Source organism: Pleurodeles waltl, chromosome 12, assembly GCF_031143425.1.
Source record: "Pleurodeles waltl isolate 20211129_DDA chromosome 12, aPleWal1.hap1.20221129, whole genome shotgun sequence".
In the NCBI taxonomy this organism is placed as follows: Eukaryota; Metazoa; Chordata; class Amphibia; order Caudata; family Salamandridae; genus Pleurodeles; species Pleurodeles waltl.
The window spans coordinates 57,684,154-57,704,379 of NC_090451.1; the positions used below are offsets into that span (position 1 = coordinate 57,684,154).

The window sequence follows — 20,226 nt, forward strand, 5'->3', positions numbered from 1 at the left end:
CCCCATTCAAACAATCTTTGCAAAACACACATCTCCCTTTCTCTAAAGTGAATTATCTATAAGGGTAACCCAATTAATATTATACAAAGACTTTTGAAGCCTCTGTTAAAAAAAAAAAACACCAAAAAAAAAAAAAAAAAAAAAAAAAAAAAACCCACACAACACCCCCCCCCAAAGCATTTATCAACACAGTGCATGAACAGAGTACACTACTATGAATGGATTGTGAAGTGTCCAACACAAAACAAGCTTTAGCAAAGACAATAGTTCTCACCTATGCAAGAGCTATTGGTTTCGCCTATGGGTTTTAGCCATGTTGTTCACCAGTGTGGTTGATGTCAAAAAGTTAGTGGCATAGAGGAGAGTGGCATGGAGTGTCATTCAGGAATGGTGAAGAGTGAAACAGAGTATTGTAGAGAGGAGTGGCAGATAGGGTTGTGCATTAGAGTGGCAGTGTGGAGCCGCCTAAAGTGGCATTCACTGGAGTGGAAGAGTAGAATGGACTGGTGACGAGTGCATTGGTGTAGTGTTGGAGAGTACAGTGGCGTACAGTGCTATGGCACTGAATTCAGCGGCATACAATGCAGCGTCATAGAATGCAGTGGTGTAGATTAAAGTGGTGCACAGTAGAGTGGAGTGGTATATGTAGGAAGCTGGCTACCTATGTAGAGTACCACTGTAACAGGACACTATGCAGATAGTCAAGGCAACTCTTATTGGTTTACAGGATTACAATAATAATCCCAAAAGCTATCTTTTGTGGTAGTGTGGACGAGCCGTTAAGCTTATCAGAGGATAGTGTTAAGCGTTTATTGCAGACACAGAGGCAGTAAGCGAGACACACACAATAAAGAAATCCAACACCAATTAAAAAAAATAACAGATTTTCATATTAATTTAGACACCAAGATCATTGTAATTGGGCAAGTATGTTTTGAGTTATCAATTTTCAAGTCACAATAAAATACACATACTGTGAGCTTCAAGCAGTAATGTTATCCTATGGGGAATAAACATATACTGCATAGGGTCACTAAACAACGTTGTACAGGACTGTTCTCCTGGACTTAAAGTGAGTATGGGGCAAGGTCCAAGGCATCACCTGCAGGTCACTGCTGCCGACTCTGGAGCACCCAAGGACAGAGGTGCTTTTTGCGTCAGTGTCCAGTTCACTTCAATGGGAAACGGTCCCGTGGAAAAGAGGCTGCAAGCGGGCACTGGGGGCCAGTCCAGCTAAACCCAGAGTCAGTGACAGGGCTCAGGTGCAGTGGTGCTTTGTCCGGAGGGGTCTCAATGCTGAAAACTCTTGTGGTTCTTGGCCCATGCAGAAGGAGGCTGTAAGCGGCAACTGGGTGTGCAGTCTGGTCAAACCCAAGGGTGGGCTCAGCTTTTGAGGGTTTCAGGACCCCAATGGCACAGTTGTCTCCCTCAAATTCGGCTGCAGGTCTCAGCTGCAAAGGTGCCTTTGAGGTGTCAGGTTGCAGCAGTCGGAGACTCACTCAGTGTCTTGGTGACCAGGTGACGAGGGGAAACTGGTCAATGGGGCCACTCTCTGTGCTGACCTTGTGGACCCTGACGTCCCACAATGGTAGGTCTGCCATGGTGCCGCTAGAGTCCGGATTGGATTGGCACCAAGTCTTGGTTGCTGCAAGGGTTCGAGTGCCATAGTTATAGGTGTAGTGAGACTCGGGGAGGGGGGGTATGTAAGTGTCTCTGGACTTCTGTGAAGTGGCGGGCCGACCTCCTGGGCTCCAAACAATCTTCTCCTGACTCGTTGTTCCCTCGGTGGACAGAGTACCAGACTTTGCGAGTGGTGCCTGTAGATGCAGGGGAGCAGCTCCTCTACTTCTAAGGAGATCATTTCCAGTTGTAGATGTACTGGGCACTCCTCCAATGGTTATGGGGAGGATGTTCTGCTCCTTCCAAAATCGGTCCCAGCAATAGTCGAAGTGTAAACAGCCTGCAAGCAGTCAATGGGCCACTTACTTTTTGGGTCAGTACGCCTTCACCCTGTCCCAGAGTTCCTACTTTCACCACACACAAGATGGTGGAATTCTCCTTTTTGTGTTCACTTCAGGCAGCCCACCCTAGGGGTGTGGCCAGCCTGACAGTGCACCACACCTCCTGACGATCTCATTTCCCATCTGTCATGGTGCCAAATGGGCCTTGGGCATGTGGTTGCCTCTCCCAGGTCTGGGATAAGCCAGGGTCACATATGAAAGGGACTTTGAAGTCCCTGGCCTAGGTATACAGATATACTAGCCATCCTGCTGGGGAAGGTGATAACACCTTCTGCCAGGGCAGGCATTGTTTCTCACCTCTGAGAGCGGGTCTCTCACCTCCAGAGGCTCAGAAGCTCATCTGCGGTGGCAGACTGGTTAATACCAGTCAGCCAGCACACTAGAGGACTAGTAGATTTCAGAGGGGACCTCTAAGGTGCCCTCTGGGTGCATGCCATAATAAATTCAATACCAGCATTAGTATTGATTTATTAAGACGAGGTGTTTCTTATCAAACACCATAGATTTCAGTGAAGCCATTATGTAACTGGGTAACTCGTAGTGACCAGTGCCCTGTGATTCCTTAAGATGGCTTCCCTGTTCACTTGTAACACCTAGTAATCGAAGTAGACATCACAGGGGCATATCTGCTCATTCAGACAAGCCCTCACATGTATTATAATGCATCCTGCCTCAGAGCTCTTAAGGCCTGCAGCAGGAGTGACTTACATATAATACATACAGTGATTTTGGCATAGTACATAATGAGTGGGCCATGCCATGTTTTCATTCATGGTTTGCACTGTCATGCAGCCTGCGATGGCAGTCTGTGTGTAATTTGGTTGTGGGTCCCTTAGGTTGGCATAAGACATGCTGAAGCCCTTAGGGACCCTCTTTAGTACCCATGCCCTAGGTACCATTTACTAGGGTCTTCTATGCTGCTAATGTCCTGTGCCAATTGTAAAACAATCAGACATACCTTGTTTTAACCCCTTCTGTGCTGTGGACGTAATGGTTACGTCCAACGGCACAGTGCTCATGTGCCGAGGACGTAACCATTACGTCCTCGGCACTGAGCTCAGAGGGAGTGCTAGCGCTCCCTCTGCGGGCTTCCCTCCAACCCCCCCAAGGCAGGGATGGAAGGAGAAGCCCTTCCCCTTACACCCCGACTCCCTCCCAGCCCCCCGATTCCCCCAGTGACTTCTGATGACGTCAGCGCGCATTCGCTCACTGACCTCATCAGAGGCCACTTCCCCGGTCGGAAGAGAAATGCAAAGCAGGGAAGGGGGAATTTATTTTAGGCCATTTCTTTCCCACCAGGGGCAGATCGGCCTATTGTTATTAGGCCAATCTGCCTCTGGGGAGGGGGGGAACCTCTAGGCACTAGGGGTCAGTTTTTTGAGTTTTAGAGGTGGGGAGCAACCCCTTAGGCAAGGGTCGCTCCCCTGGGGGGCAAATTTATTTTTGGCCATTTCTGCTCCCCTTGGGGGCAGATCAGCGTATTTCTATTAGGAGAAACCACTTAGACACCAGGGATTGGTGTGTGTGTTTTCTTTAGGGGGGGGGGGGGGCAACCCCTTGGGTAAGGGTCACTCCCCATGGGGGCACATTACTGTTGGCCATATCTGTGCCCCTTGGGGGCAGATTGGCCTATTTTTGGAAGGCCCATCTGCCCACAAGGTGGAGAGGGGGCAGAAAGCCCACCAGAGACCAGGGAAGTTTTTTTTCCCTCCAAAATAAGAGGGTGGGGGTATGGCCATACCCCCACCCCAAATAAATGGGGCCAAAGGTGTTCTGCTCACCAGTGGGCAGGTGGGTCAATTACCCAAATCGTCCCACTTGGAATGGTGAGGGCTGCACTTTATGGACTTTGGGACGCTGCCATGTAGAAAAATCCACAAGACCTAGACACATCTGAAAACTAAACATCTGGGTGATTCCAGGGTGGTGTGTTTCACATGCACCCCACACCATTTTCGTACCCACAATGCGCTGCAAACCTCCAACTTTGCTGGAAATCACACATTTTCCCAGGTTTTTGTGATGGAACCTTCCAGAATCTGCAGGAATCCACAAAATTCCTACCACCCTCATTGTCTCATCTATACCGATAAAAATTCTGCTGCACTTGTCAGCCTAAAAAATGTTTTTTTTTTTTTTTTTACAAACTGCCCTTTTGGACCCCCTTTGGTTCCCCCCTCAACATCGACATGTTTTTGGCTCTTCCCTTTCACAAGCACTTGGCCCACCTCCACAATGAGGTATCATTTTTACCAGGAGCCTGAGGGGAACATTGGGTGATATGAAGATCCCACACAAATGTGGAAAAAAATAGATTTTTTAAGCTAAATTTGAGGTTTGCTGAGGATTCTGGGTAAGAAAACATTGGGGGATCCACGCAAGTCACACCTCCCTGGACTCCCTCCTCGGGTGTCTAGTTTTCAGAAATGTCTGGGTTTGGTAGGTTTCCCTAGATGTCTGCTGAGCCCAGGACCAAAAACGCAGGTTCCCCCACTGCAAAAACAGTGTGTCCGGATAGTGTTTTGGGGCATTTCCTTTCTCGGGCAGTAGTCCTACCCACAAAAGTGAGGTACCATTTTTAATCTGGAGAATTGGGGGAATGCTGGGTGGAAGGAAATTTGTGGCTCCTCTCTGATTCCAGAGCTTTCTGTCACCAAAATGAAGGTGCAGCACATTTATTGGCTCTGGGTACCTAGGGTTCTTGATGAACCTACATGCCCTATATATCCCCGCAAACAGAAGAGTCAAGCTGACGTAACGTTATATTGCTTTAAAAAATCTGACATCGCAGGAAAAAGTTACAGTGTAAAACGTGGAGAAAAATGACTTTTTTCACCTCAATTTCAATATTCTTTTATTTCAGCTGTTATTTTCTGTAGGAAATACTTGTAGGATCTACACAAATGACACCTTGCTGAATTCAGAATTTTGTCTACGTTTCAGAAGCGTTGTAAATTACTGACTGGACTTTTAATTGCCACACAGACTGAAAATAAAAAAAAGGAAGAGAGCTAGGGTGAGATGGCCCTGGAAAAGCCCCCCTTGGCTGTTGGTTTATGTTTACAGAGGGAGCTGGTGGGGAGGAGTAACTGAACAAGCACCCACACTGCTGAGGTGAAACAGGCAAATGCCCCCCCCCCCACCCCCAAAAAAAGTCCCTTACAGAAGAGATAAACAGGACATAGCGTAATTACACAGTACTTTGTGCTGCTCCCAAAGTGAAAAAAGGCAGGACAAAGAGGCAGAACTGACCAATAGCAAGCAAAGATTTTTGAAGGACACTGCAACTAACAAATCAAAAAGCTGGAACTCACTCTATAGTATACAGCAGGCCTAACGCTCGACCTAAAAATGGGGTATGTCCCAGAAAAATGACAAAACTGGGTTTTCTGATTCAAGTCTGCCTGTTCCTGAAAGCTGGGAAGATGGTGATTTTACCACCGCAAACCCTTTGTTGATGCCATATTCAGGAAAAAAAAAAAAAAAAACGCAAGCCTTCTTCTGCACTCCTTTTTACCCCCTATTATTTTTTTTTTTTTAAACTAAATTTACGCTGTATTTTGGCTAATATCTTGGTCTCCTTCAGAGGAAGGAGAAAGTCTGGGTACCTCTAGAATCCCTAGGATGTTGGGAAAAAAGGACACAAATTTGGCGTGGGTAGCTTATGTGAACAAAATGTTATGAGGGCCTAAGCGCAAACTGCCCCAAATAGCCAAAAAAAGGCTTGGCACAGGAGGGGGGAAAAGGCCTGACAGCAAAGGGTTAAAGCAGTGGTTCCCAAACCTTTTTGACCCTTGGCTCCCTTGACCTATTGGCCATTGGCTGCGGCTCCCTGTTATGTCACTTTTTTTGATGGGTGAGGGGATGTAAGCCAGGATTCGGGAGCCCTTCCATTTTTTTCCCTAAAAAATAATTGGGATGAAGCCAATAAGGGGCTTCTGCCATAGGGACTGGTCTTGAGTGACTTGGAGTATGCACTGACAGTAACCAGCTCAGCTGCTGCAGGCCAATGCACAACATTTTTGTCATGCTTTTTCTGCCTGCCATAGCGCTTTCTTCTTGTTCCTGGTAAGTTAAAGAAAAAAGGCACATTAGCATTTTTGATCTCAGATCCTGCAGCACCACACTTGGTAGTCCCACATATGACAATAGATCTGATTCAGGCCTCAAAGGGAGAAATACATTCTCCTGATTCTTTTTTATATTTTTATCTCCCTTTTTATGTTGACATTTTTGTAATTTCATGATTACCCTCTTTCTTGAGTAGCTGCAGAACACGAACAGAAGTAACGCTCCATCACTGTCCTGATTGTGCCTGACCCTGCCTAAACGAACACGCTCTTTATTTATTAGGCAAGATGTCATGCGCTGGTCCAAACCATTCCAGACACTGACAGCTGTGGCTTCCATAACACCCCCACATAGGTTACTCAGGGCTGCAAATGCACATTATAAAACCCTAACAAGTTTGATTTTTGCACTGTAATTCTTTCTTTTTCATACTACTGTATGGCTCTGTTCCAAACATAACATCTTTAGAATGGAGCTGTATGGTAGTATGAAAGAGGAAGAATCCCAGTGCAAACAGTGCTTAATTTGAGCCAGTGCTTTCAGCAGGGCTTAATTTGAGCAGGTGGTTTCTGTTTTTCTGTATCAGACATTTAGTAAGAGCAAAAGATACATATGGGAAACGTGGAGGAAGAGAAAAACTAAAAGCACCACAAAGGGAGAAAGTAGAAAGCTGCATGAGTGAGCTGAAGGAGTAGGGAGTGGCTGTAAATGGATTAAAAAGAGGCCAGAGAAGGCTTGCACATTTAAATGCAGCATCCACTTGTTTAAAAAGAGAGCTTTGAGCACCAGCACATTTTTATCTACAAATTAAGCACTGGGTTTCCAGTGGGGGGCACCAACACTTATTTTTAAGGACTGGCACTTAGGCCCATATTTATGAAAAGTTTGCGACACATTTGCATTTTTTTTATGAAAAAGCATCGTAAATTTACAAAATAATTAGATTTTGTAAGTTTGCGCCGCTTTTGCATTAAAAAAATGATGCAAATGCAGCACAAACTTTTCATAAATATGGGCCTTAGTCTTCTGCATCAGGCATTTAATGCGAGCAAAGGCACATATAGGAAAGACAAATGAAGAGAAGGACGGAAAAGCTCCACATTGGGTGAAAGCTGCAAGAGTGAACTGAAGGGGCAGGGAGAGGCTGTAAATGGGTTGGAGAGGCCCAAGATGGCTTTAGGATTACCGCTGCCTCAATGTTCTGTGCATGCACATTTAATTGCAGCAGCCACGTGTTTCAGAGGAGAGCTTTAAGGGATGTTTTTATTTTAAAATAATTCAACACTGAGTGGAAACAAATCAAACAATGGGTTTTACAATTTACTATGTAACATTGCAAAACCCTAACAAGTTTGATTTATTTCCACTGTGATTCTTTCTTTTTCATGCTACTGTTTGGCTCCATTCTAAACGTAACTTGACTTTAGAATGGAGCCGTACAGTAGTATGAAACAGAAAGAATCGCAGTGCAGATAAATCTAACTTGTTAGGGTTTTGCAATGTTATGATGTCTATTGTAAAATCCTTCAAGTTTGCTTTGGTTCCACTGCAAGCCTTTCTTTTTCATACTACCATGCCGCTTTGTTAGCTGTAGGGTAGTATGAAAGAGACTCACAGAGGAAACAAATCAAACTTGATGGGTTTGACAACTTACAACATAACATTGCAAAACCCTAACAAGTTCGATTTATTGCCACTGTGATTCGTTCATTTTCATGCTCCTGTACAGCTCCATTGTAAATGTGATGTATTTTTAGAATGGGGCCGTATGGTAGTATGAAAGTATTTCAGTGTTCCCTAGAAGTGTGCGGCGCACCTGGTGAGTTCTGATGGCGCACCAGGGAGCCACGACGCACACTTTGGGAAACACTGGGTTAAAGGAAAAAGCAGCGGCATTGAGGTCTGAGTAGCAGGCCTCAGTGCACTGTCAGAGATGAGAAAAAGCATTTCGTAGGTCTAGAAGGGCAAAAAGTGGGGAAAACCTCTGCAAAGTCGTCCAATTTCCTACTACATAGATTAGAGTGACGTATATTAGAGTGGTGGAGAGCAGAATGCAGCGGCAAAGAGCAGAATGGTACAGGGTAGAGTAGAGAGGTGTAGCGTGAAGTGGCACTGAGTGCAGTGGCGTGGTGCAGAGTGCAGTGGCATGGAGCAGTGTATAGTGGAGTGGTGCAGGGTAGAATGCAGTGGTGTGGAGTGATGTAGGGTGGAATAATCATGGTGTAGTTGCACACTGCCATCACAAAGACTACATTTTCAATTGAAAGGACCATTACATTTGCACAGACATACAGTTTTACTGATAAAACTATACAGTCCACATACAAAAATGTGTGGGAATTGCATCACCTATTGTAATGATTTCTTCTGACCATATCAACGTTTTTGTTTCCAACACAGTTCAGAAATAAACAAAAATGTGCTACATCTGAATTCCGAATTCTGACAGATTCTGAAATACTTGCACAGTTTATTTAAATGTGGTTGTGTGCTAGGAAAAAAACCTCTTTTCCACCCCAGTATCCAGCAAGATTGTCACTTAAATACTCTCACTTTCAAATTAGAGAAAGAAAGCTAAACAAGCAACCTGGTAAGTCAGCATCTGACATATGACCTCAGACTTAATAAGTACAGCAAATGAGACAAGATAAGAACAATATTTACAGATCAGTTTGCAGAAGGGGATCACTCAGAAGGATACTGTAAACAAGGTAAGGTACAAACTCAAGCTGGAACGCCTAAAGCAAATAGGCAGAAACTGGAAAGCCAGAAAATGTGACTTACAAACCAAAAAGCCAATGGCAAGCAACCTGCAGAATGCATTCTTAAGTCAGCTTTCTGAATGTCCCCAAGATGTCTTTAGCAAACCAGACAGATGTGCTGTCTGGTAGGCTGCAACATACAAAGTTATCATCAGCTACAGAAAAACAATACTTTGTCAAGACAGTGCACACTTTTGTTGAACAATCTCCAGCAATGCTCAGTAAAATACAGGATATACAACATACAAATTCTTGATGGGTTAGGGTATTTTTTTAGCTTATATACCGGAAGGTATCATAAAGCATAGACTAGACAACATAGGTGCAGACAGCATTGTACATATGTACAAGGCATTTTGAATAAAACAGTGAAATGAGAAAAGCAGTCATGAGTGAAAAGTACATTTCGAAGGTAGGTTAGTGAAAAAAATACAAACAAAAAATGGAACAGTGTGATAGGGCAAGAAAGGGAGGGTTTCCTAAAAAGGGCCACGTGTGTGCAGTTGATGTCCACGACTTAAGCGCTCCATCACCAATACATTTTGTTTGCAACAGGGACATCCTCATAATCGTTGGTGTTGACAGAATGGCCTGCCTCAGCTTTGAGAGAATATGTTTCACCCATGCTGCTTTCAGTATTACTGGACTTCCCACTCTGTGGAGTTCATTCCAGAGTCTGTACTGAAATTTAGTCTCTGTCACCCATCTTAGAGATCATTTGACAATAAAACCCCCATCCTATGTTTTAAAGTCAATCTTGCATTTAGAAGTTCTGGTTCCAGCCCACTTCTTTGTCAAGACTCACTCAGATGAAAGGGTTTGCTGTGGAACTTACCATCACCTCCGTCCACATCTTTCCAACCATGAAAGGTACCACAACCACCATTTGTTGAGAGAATATTTTTGACCTTGATTCATATTCGTTCCCTGCCTGGGCGGTTCATTTTGGTTAATTGGGTGCAACAGCCAGCTTAAGGTAGGTCAGACGTTGAAGTCTCTTACATGGCCCAAGTGAAGAACTTTGATATTTTGGGGGAAACCTGGGTGGTGAAATTGTGTTGAAACTCCGACACCCTCCCACCACCAGTCATCGAATTCACAAAGAACAGTACACATAACCAAGGATTTTACTTTTTTTTTTCTTAACATATATGTGGAGTACAGAGGCAATGTGGCATTTGTGCCTTTCTAGTTATCAGGTTTTAGACAGGATCATGAAACTTTCAGTACGCCCAAGATCGCTGAATCCCCTTCCAGAACAGAGGTGTAACAACAACAACAACGCTGATGATAACTTGGGTTATTTCGAGAACTCATGATCCAACTTCCATGTCAGAGGAGCCTACAGTGATCGATACTCTAGTCCTCTTTCACCCCCTATGTTGAGGAACGGAGGAGAACATTATGGGAACACCAAGTATGGCCCCACAGTGCGTCTTCACTTACCACAATAAAGCTTCCTTGATGGTCTATTATGGGACCCTTCCGTGAAAGCTCTATTGAGCACAAACTCCACTCCCTTCTGCGAGTAGATAAAGTGACCCAGGGGTAGATGAAATTGAAATTATACACCGTAATTTTGTTGTAGGAGAATTTTCTGAAATGATGGCACTTCTCATAATTAAATGCCATCCACAGTAAAGTCCGCAAACAGAACGCAAGCAGCTTATGTTCCCAGTGATTTGTTTAAGTGCGTCCTTGTGCCAAAAACGGACATAAGCATGTTCGTTGCGATAAAGAAAATATTGAGCAAAATGACAAATCTGCATTTTGCATAATTAAGAGTAACTGCTGAAATTTCACAAAAACAAATTAAATTAAATTACATTTCTACACCTCTAGTAAGCTCCCAGAGGTAAAACTACTTACTTTGGTGGCCACCTGAACTCCTGACACCACAGCCACTGTTTTTGTAACACTGCTTTTTACCTCTAAATCATTCCTATCAGATGTGTTAGTCTGATTAGTTCAAAGGAACCACATCAATACTACAGCACCCAGAATTCATCTGTTGGTCACATGAAAGCCCAAGACAGAAAACAGTGTCCAGGATGGCATGAGTGAGGTGGATACTGTCAACCAGGTTCATCAGGACACTTCCTTTCCAGTCCTGGACTTTTCTATGATAAAATTATCACTACAATTCCCATTACACATTTAGAGTATACATCTAATAGCCAGACGTGGAACTGGGCGACATTCAGCTAAGTGGCAACCCTACTGGCTGAAGTCCAGCACATGGGATCCCTCTGACTCTAGATCGCCAGGGGGGAGGAGGTTTCGCGACCATTTATTTTATGATCTTTGACACTCAGTACTAGTATCAGCCCTGCCAAGTTTCCCACGGCCATGACTACTCCTCCAGTCCACGAGTTTTCTTTGAATTCTGGGACTTGCAGTCTAGTTTATTAGATTATAAAACAGTCTGGCCTGGAGCAGCAACTCATATGAACCTGGGAAACTTGGCAGCAGTGCCAGTCCTAGAGGCAACTACATAGCTACCACGTTTCCCAGTTCTGTGCATGCTGTCCTGCTGCAGGCCAGGTTTTTTTCCTTAGCATTCTGTGACTTGTAGTCCTGTTTTCTTACACAAGACTACAAGTCCCAGAATTCAAAGAAATATGAGGGCTGGATCCCCTCCCCTACCCAGCTCGGAGGGATCTCGACAGTTAGCACCCTAGAGGTACGGAGCCCCTGGTGCGGGGTCGCAGGGCACTCCCACCCCAGGGGGGAGCGGCCTGCTCCCTCCCGGTGCACTCTACTGCCCCGGCCCCCACCGGCCGGCCCCGGTGTGCGCTTCACCTGAGCTCCCCCCCACTCACCTATAGTGGAGATGAAGGTGGAGTTGAAGGCATCCTCGGAGAACCTGAAGAGGACGCAGGTCTTGCCCACCCCGGAGTCGCCGATGAGCAGCAGTTTGAAGAGATAGTCGTACGTCTTCGCCATATTAAAACACGGACACATACAGGAAGTGCCAGCCGCGGCGCCCTACTGGCCGAGCCGCGCGTCCATCAGGCGGGCCGGCTGCTCCCGATTGGAGGCCGGCGCGTCGCTACGTCACCTCTGGCGCCCGCCCTCCAACGGAGGAGCTGGCCTCCGTCGCTCAGGGCTAAAGTTTACCGAGTGGCCCGAAGCAGGAAGTGCGGGCCGGGCCGGGCCCGAGCCGGGGGGGGGCGCTGCCACCGGCGCAGCCGCGGAGGGCCGGACACAGGAACGCGGCTTCCAAGTTTAATAAAACCACAAACGCACACAAAAAATGTTTTATTAAACCTACTCTCCAACTAGCAAACAATGGGGACTGTGGCCAACAAAATATGTTAAGAATAAATATAACTTCAAACATCTGATACAAGCAATAACTCGCTTAGCAAACATGTTCTTATTAATGTCGAAGAAGTGGATTCTGAAAAACAAATAATTGCGATTGATGTTATTTCACTATTGACCTGGAATAAATTAAATAAAAGATATTTTATGATGGGGAAAATTAAGATGGATTAAAAAAATTGGCAGTCTATTAAGCGTGGATTGCCAGTGGTGTCCTACAATTCATAAACTACACAAGTAGAATGCGTATTTCCATCGCTTTAACTTCTGTTAGCCATTCTGATGTTTATGATGAGGTGTTATAGAGGCCAACGTTTGAAAACAACTAAGTTGGAGGTGTTGGTAAAAATGGGTGAAATTTAATTTTATCGCATTTCAGTAAAGATCGTTATAACCTTGAGAAAGCTACATCTGTGTCAGTTTTCCTGAAAAACTCAGAGGTCTCCTCCCTAAATAGGGAGTGAGGTATGTTCGGCAGTAAAAACCACAGAATATGTTTCCCTCAAAATGTTGTCTCCTCATACGTTTCCCCACGAGAGATGGTGATATTAAATGTACATTTAGATGTCATTGCAAACCTAGACAAACGCCACTGTGACTTACTTTAGGACTATCCCTCTGAATGAAGTGGATCACACCATAGGAATCCAGTGATCGAGAAAACTACATGGAAAAACTACAACTGGACCAGTAATGCTGGACCCGTTAATCTCCTGTGTGGAAACAGCAGACCTCATTTGTTGGGTGCGAAATCTAGTTTCGATTTGTGCGGTAGAATAGACGAAGGCAGAGGCTCGGACTCATTGGCGCATTGAACTCGACGACCTTTACATGGACAGCCGCTCCTAGACGATGACGGGCCACCAGCACTTTCAGATTCCCATTCAGCAGGCCTGACTTACTTGGAGAGTGGATTGCCCGAATTGGATATGCTAATTTTAACCCAAAGCACCACACCGTCATTTGCTCTGCCCATTTCATACCAGACTGTTTCCGCAAATATGGAAACAGGAAGAACCTAAAGGAACATGCAATTCCCACTGTCTTCATGTCTGAAGACCAGCGGCTTGAAAAGTTACTGCAATATCAAGAAAGGGTAGAAAAGAAACATAATCTCAAAAAGCTGAGAAGGTAACAGGATCTCTAGTCTAAGGTAGAGACCTAACATTGTATGATGTACTTTGTTCTCTGTATCAGTATATTGATTTACATCCTCTAATCTTCTGATTGATTATCATGATGCCTTGAAAAAGCCCTAGGTGGATGCACCATAGAGGGCGAAACACGTGTCGGCTGTACCCGTTTGGCTGTATCTACTTCGAAATAATTTAATAAATGATTTAACTTCAAGGACATTTTTGCAAGTTTCTAATTCAGTTTATTTGGACATTATAATTAAATTACAAGTGGGTTCTCACTCTAATTTATTCTGGACCACTGTGACTTACTTTAGGACTATCCCTCTGAATGAAGTGGATCGCACCATAGGAAGCCAGTGATCGAGAAATCTACATGGAAAAACAACAACTGGACCAGTAATGCTGGGCCCGTTAATCTCCTGTGTGGAAACAGCAGACCTCATTTGTTGGGTGCGAAATCTACAGCTGGTGGTGAAATTGCAGAGGACTCTGGGCAGGGGCTGCAGGCAGAGGCGCCCTGCTGCACCAAAGAAGGAGTGCTATTGCTCCCTAGTAATGCCCTGGCCTGCTGTGCTCTCAGTTGTGAAGATTTTATTCCGCATATTGCACAGGGTTCCTGGAAATCTCCATTCTGTAAGCGGACATTACCAAGAAGAACTTTGGCAACACGTGAATACATCGTAATGTAATGAGTAATACATATTAAACCACATATATGAATGTCAGTTAGTGCCATCAATAGGCAATCAATACAAATGCATAAAGAAACATGCTATCAACTCACTGGGTCTCCCAGGAGGTTAAAGTCAAGTGTTTGTGGCTGGCGATGCCCTTGTTGTGAACAGAGGTGATAGGTTTCTTGCAGGTGCTGGTGCTTCCCAACTATATTTGCACTACACAAGTATCCCCACACACATACATGCACAGAGGGTGCTGAACACTTTGAAGCTCATGGTAGGCATGCAGCATGTTGGGGTTGGAAGAACTCGATTCCAAGATAAATGACACCCTCAAATTCCAGGTCTGTTTACGGTGCCACCACAAGGGTGCCATATTGATCAGAAAGCATCACATATGGTTCTGATTCCAGGGGAGGCAGAAGGCAACAGGTACTTTGCCTACAGCACTAAAATATGTGCCTTGACACTAACAGCCACATTCACACAGCTAATTGCCTAAATGAGTTCAACATACAAGTGCAAATATTCTTTTTTATGAGTGTAAAGCCACATGTAATTCAAAAATGTGTTTTTACTCTCATAAAAAATACTCACACAAATATTTTGTGGACACGTCTTTTACCCGGGGTGAGGAGTAGACGTTTAAGGGTACAATGGTGCTTGTGAGGCCGAAACACACATTTGTAGGCTTGTGATCGGTGCTTGTGAGTTTGGGATGCAGAACTGTAGGTTTTGAGATTGGTGTTTGGTGAGGTTGACAGTCATTAACTGTGCCAGATACCCTTTACTATTGAACAATTAGCATGAGTATTTAATCCATATCAATGATGGCCATTTTGGAGTCAGGCACCATTGTATTTAGTTATTGAGAATGTAGCATTGATATGAAGATGGTCACAATATGTTTTTTCTTTTCCAGAGTCGCTCAAAGTGGCACATTCTGCTGTCGCTACAGGTTGTTGTATGGGAATGATAAATGAATCAATTTTATAGCTAGAGAACCGAGGTTTGCATAGCTATTACAGCAGCACAACGAAAGATGACATTGATTTGTGTTCCGGGTTTAGGTTTCATTGCGAGCTATGTAGAATTAGTGAGTTATTTTTGGTGCAGAATTTCCTTCCAGAGGATGATTAATGGCAGTGCAGAGGGCACTTCAATCTTTTCATATCATAGCCACATAGCCGTTTAGTTGTACGCCCCTGCGTTCCACGTGCACAAAACAAAAAGCAAACCTGTTGGCTTTGGCAATGCTTCATGGTTTTTTAGAGTGGGTCGGAGTGCATTTGTGAGGCATCTGAATGAATAAGGACATATGGTGATTACTTATTTTTTAAGTGTAAGTTTGCTCTCAATGCATGCACATTTGAATCTTCTAGAATTCAGAGGGGCCAAGTCACAAGGCATTTATGGTTATGTGAATATGAGTACTTAAGTACTCTTAAATGCCCTTGTGAATTGGCCTCAAACATCCACAACTGGAATATTCATCTACAGTTGGTGGAATAGAAAGAAATGCGCCTTTGCACTTTCTCCAGTACTTCTGCGCTCTATCGTTGGAAGACATTTTCATAGCATTTTCATAGCTAGCTTATTTTATAAAAAATATAATATTAACATAAAGTTGAGTAAGGGTATCTGTGACTTACAACTTGAATAAATAGTATTTAAAAAGCGCAACAAATGTCCATAGGTGTCTTGGCGCTGATGGAGCAGCAAAGAATTGGACTGCAGTCAGCTGTATTAACCATCTAGCGCATGGGTACTCACAAACATTTTCCCGGGGGTGAAAATGTTTTGTCTGTGATGTGACCAAGGGCCGCATTGATGCCAGCAGTGTGGCACTCAGGAGGAGAAAGTTCCGGGGGGGGGGGGGCCTGTAAGGTGGGGGTACTGGAAACAAAACATATACAGCTGCTGAAATGCACACTGTGAAACCAGAAAACCAGGAATTAATACCAGCAGCCCCCACTTTACCAAATTGTGTGATCCTAGGCAATTGTTTTTTGTTGCACTTTCCTTTTTTTTCTTCATTATCACGTAATGCTGTATGTAGAAATCCATGACTTCAGGATGTGCAATGTGCAAAACCTTCTCCTGTGTTTGATTTAATAAACTATAATAACTATGATGTTGTTTGTGTATAAGAGGAGCCCAGCCCAAAGGGTGCACTTAACAAGTGACTTGCATCTTAGCTCACTATTGACACCGTTGACAGGGTGGGGAAAAATGAATGTAAATACATGTTTGAAAACTATCGCTTGAAAAAAATATATAGTTCTCAATACACCGATAAAATGTGATGTACGAAGGTGAAACGGAATATATGTTAATGAAATACACTTTCTGAATTTTGAGTAGATTTTATCATATTTTTACAATTTTGCTGCAAGAGGGCTTTAAAAATAAAGGTGTTTCTAAAGTTAAACAGTGCAGGATAACCTAGTTACTCGTTTTCTTTAACTTCAGTTAACCTTTACATAAAGGCTTGTTTGTTTATTTAACTTCTTGGTCAATGTTAGTGCTGATTCAACAAAATGGCCGCCCAGTGCTGCTTTTGATCTTGGGCCGCACGCGGCCCCCGGGCTGTACTTTGAGTATCAACGATCTAGTGGGTTACCAATCTAATTTTGGAGCTAAGGGTTTGAGAACAGCCAAGTTTTGAGCAGTTTCTTGAAAAGAATGAGCCTGATTTGAGACTTTAAAAATAATAGCAAACTATTCCACAGTTTTGCAGTGGAGAAGATAAAACTTCTTCCACCCTACGTTGCCTTTTTAATTTTTGGTGCCACCAGATTTTTTGTAAAGGTGGAACGTAGCGTTCTAGAAGGAACATACCATTTGAAACCCTGCCTCAGATATTCTGGTCCACAATCAGGAAGAGCCTTATGGGCAATACACAGGGCCTTAAAAGCATCCCGCTTCTTAACCGCAGCCAGTGGAGTTTAGGTGATGCCTGCGAGATAGACTGAAACTTTGGAATCCCTAGAAGGAGTCGGGCAGAAGCGTTTTGAAGGATTTGAAGTTTGCTTAACCGTCTCTGTTGGACATTAATGCAAATCTACCAATTCATATGGTGCCACTGTTTGACACACGATAGCGACTCCCTTCACACGGCGAGGGGCCGATTTCACACGGTGGCAGGAAAAACAGGCTGAAAACCACTGTAAACAGTGGTTTTCAGCTTGTTTTCTTAGGCTTTGATTTATTTGTGGACGTCCATTAATGGGTGGAAAACACCCCAGGACATCAGCTACAGCCTCAGCAACTTATGTTTTTTTTAGGAGAGGGTTTGATGCCAGGGTGGGGGCACAATTGCCACTTAATGTGCTTCTCAGCATGAGGACAGCCCTCTCCAAGGCCCCGTCCCCTTCTCACACTGTGTATTTTTTTGGTTTAGTTGGCAGGTCTGTTAATGTAAAGAGCATTACAGTAATCAGTTTTATTAAGGTAAGATTACTCCCACAGTGCAAGGGAATGGCTGACATGAAGTGTATATCCTTACATAAAAACAAGTTACAGCAAAACAAGATATTATTATTATTGAAATAAATTATTGGATCAAAAGGGCTGAGACCAGTGGCTCTCCATAAGTAACTGGAAAAATACAGCCGATTCGTCCCCATCATAACTTCAAACGCCTGTTTTTGTGACAATCAGGACTGTCAGTAATTTTGGCTATGGCTTGGTACATGGCTCTGGTGTTTTTTCCAGAAGCTCAGGAGGGACACACTGGCTGCGATCTCCATTACCTGCATCTGTAAGTTAGCATGACTTGGAGAGACTGGAGGTCTATGTATGGTGACATGACTGGGAAGAACAGACTGTCTGGGAAATGGGTTCCGTGTATATGTGTGGCAGCATGCCTCTGGAGGGACATTCGATGTGTGACCTGGAGTCCTTGTATCTGACAAGGCAAAACAACTAAGATGCACTGACGTTCTAGGAGCAGCATTCTGTGTGTCTGTATAGCTATACGTCTGGGAGGGACAGAGGTCCCCTGACCTGGATTCCCTCTTTCTAATGGCAACATGACTATTTCAAAATACTGTTAAGTGTATATCAGGAAGTGTAGATTTAATATTCTTAACCCCACATCATGGACCTTGAATATCTATATATCTTCACGGTGGAGCTAAAAATAGTATATGCTCATTGTCGCAATATATTATTATTATTAATATATATGAGTAGAATTAATATTCTGGTAATATACACAGTGGAATGCACAGGCTGTCTGGGACCTGGATTCTTGGTATCTGTACATCAACAGGAGTGGGAGAAACATGCTGTTTTGGGCATGGAACCATTGAAAATGCAAAGCAATATGCCTCCGCGGAAAGACTGACCGAGGCCTGCATTTCACGTAGATATGTCGGGATAAGGCATGCAGGTTTGGCCCTGGTTCCAGTGTTACCTGAGACAGAGGGAGGCCTGCCCAGGCTAACACGTGTGCTTAAGAGCTAAGGGGGGAATGAGTCTTCTGTGATGTGGGAGAAGAGTAACAGCAAACATTGGGGGTTCTAAACCCGGGTCTGGGGACCCTTGGGGTCTCTAACGCCTACTCAGGGGGTCCACGGCTGCTTAGAAAATTAAATATTAGTAATAGATTAATAAAGTGTATGTAAATAGGGAAGCAAAATGTAAAATTTAACATTTTAAAATGTTCCCTAAATGTGAAGGACTTTGAAGTTGGAAGCTAAAAATTAAGTTGGTGGGATTGATTTGCGGGATTAATGCCAGTACATCAAACAGAATACAGAATGGAAGATGGGTGGCCTCAACTGAATTCAAAACAGGGCCAACCTTCCCATTAAAACTAAAATGCTGATTTTGTTTTACATTTGTTTGTGAAACAGACATAGGCGGTCATTCTAACCTTGGCGGACGGCGGAGGCCGTCCGCCAAGGTACCGCCGTCAGAACACCGCACCGCGGTCGAAAGACCGCGGCGGTGATTCTGACATTTGCCCTGGGCTGGCGGGTGGCCGCCAAAAGGCCGCCCGCCAGCCCAGGGCAAATCAACCTTCCCACTAGGATGCCGGCTCAGAATTGAGCCGGCGGAGTGGGAAGGTGCGACGGGTGCAGTTGCACCCGTCGCGTATTTCAGTGTCTGCAAATACTTTGTGGGGCCCTCTTACGGGGGCCCCGCGGCACCCCCTACCGCCATCCTGTTCATGGCGGGAGAGCTGCCATGAACAGGATGGCGGTAGGGGGTGTCTGAATCCCCATGGCGGCGGAGCGCGCTCCGCCGCCATGGAGGATTCAGACGGGCAGCGGAAAGTCGGCGGTACCCCGCCGGCTTTCCGCTTCTGGCCGCGGCTGTACCGCCGCGGTCAGAATGCCCGGCGGAGCACCGCCAGCCTGTTGGCGGTGCTACAGCCAACCTCCGCCCTGGCGGTAATTACCGCCAGGGTTAGAATCAGCCCCATAATATTTAATCATTTATTTGTTAGAAGGATGCTTGTTAAAGCATCGAAATTGCTTCTGGGGACCCTGGATTCCAACCATGACTCTGGGGGGTACAGGGATTCCAGTAAGGTTTAAGTGGCAGCCCACCATTGCCCCCAGTCTCAAAGGGCATCCTCAGAAACCACGAGCTAGGCCGGACCCACTCACTGTCATGCACACAACACCACAATAAAGCCATATAGTAGGCAAGCTACGTGGCCAAAAAACAGCACAATCACTCACAACACGAACATACTCCACAGAATCATACATGCAAACATTAATGTAAAAATAGAACAAACACAAAGCACACACACACATATGACTTCAATAAGGCATGAACCTGCTTTGTGATGCAAACCTAGAATATACTATTCCCTGGCTGTTAAACAGATGTCTGATTAAGCCCACCACCTGCAAGCAAGAGAAATACAGAAAGTCCTTAAACACACCCACCCATCTGCATAAAACCTCACAAAGATCTCATTGAACTTGCACTGCTGTCACACAAACTCACACAAACCATTACAAAATGTAACACTGGCCAAGCTCCGTACTAGCCACACGCAACCAAATACCAACAAACAGTGCATTCATTGTCAAGCAATGGTCACTCCAGTTTGATTCACGCCCTTCGATTGCCCACGCGAAATGGTTTCCAGAGAGAGAATGCTCTCTTGCACAATGCCATGGTAAGTGGCAGTATACAAATTATCCTTACTCAACTGTTAGTACAGATCTAAGCTACCAGGATGAGCAATGACAATACAGGTGAG

The 20,226-nt window shown here is 44.6% G+C and overlaps 1 protein-coding gene across 1 annotated transcript in view; it reads right to left on the reverse strand.

Annotated features, from left to right (window-relative positions):
- RAB8A (RAB8A, member RAS oncogene family) overlaps positions 1–11,862 on the reverse strand; it is a 63,844-nt gene extending 51,982 nt beyond the window's left edge. The window contains exon 1 of the mRNA XM_069216398.1: positions 11,677–11,862. Coding sequence (XP_069072499.1) covers positions 11,677–11,818 — 142 coding nt within the window. The 5' untranslated portion in view covers positions 11,819–11,862. The remainder of the gene's footprint in view (positions 1–11,676) is intronic.
- Between the last annotated feature and the right edge of the window lie 8,364 nt (positions 11,863–20,226).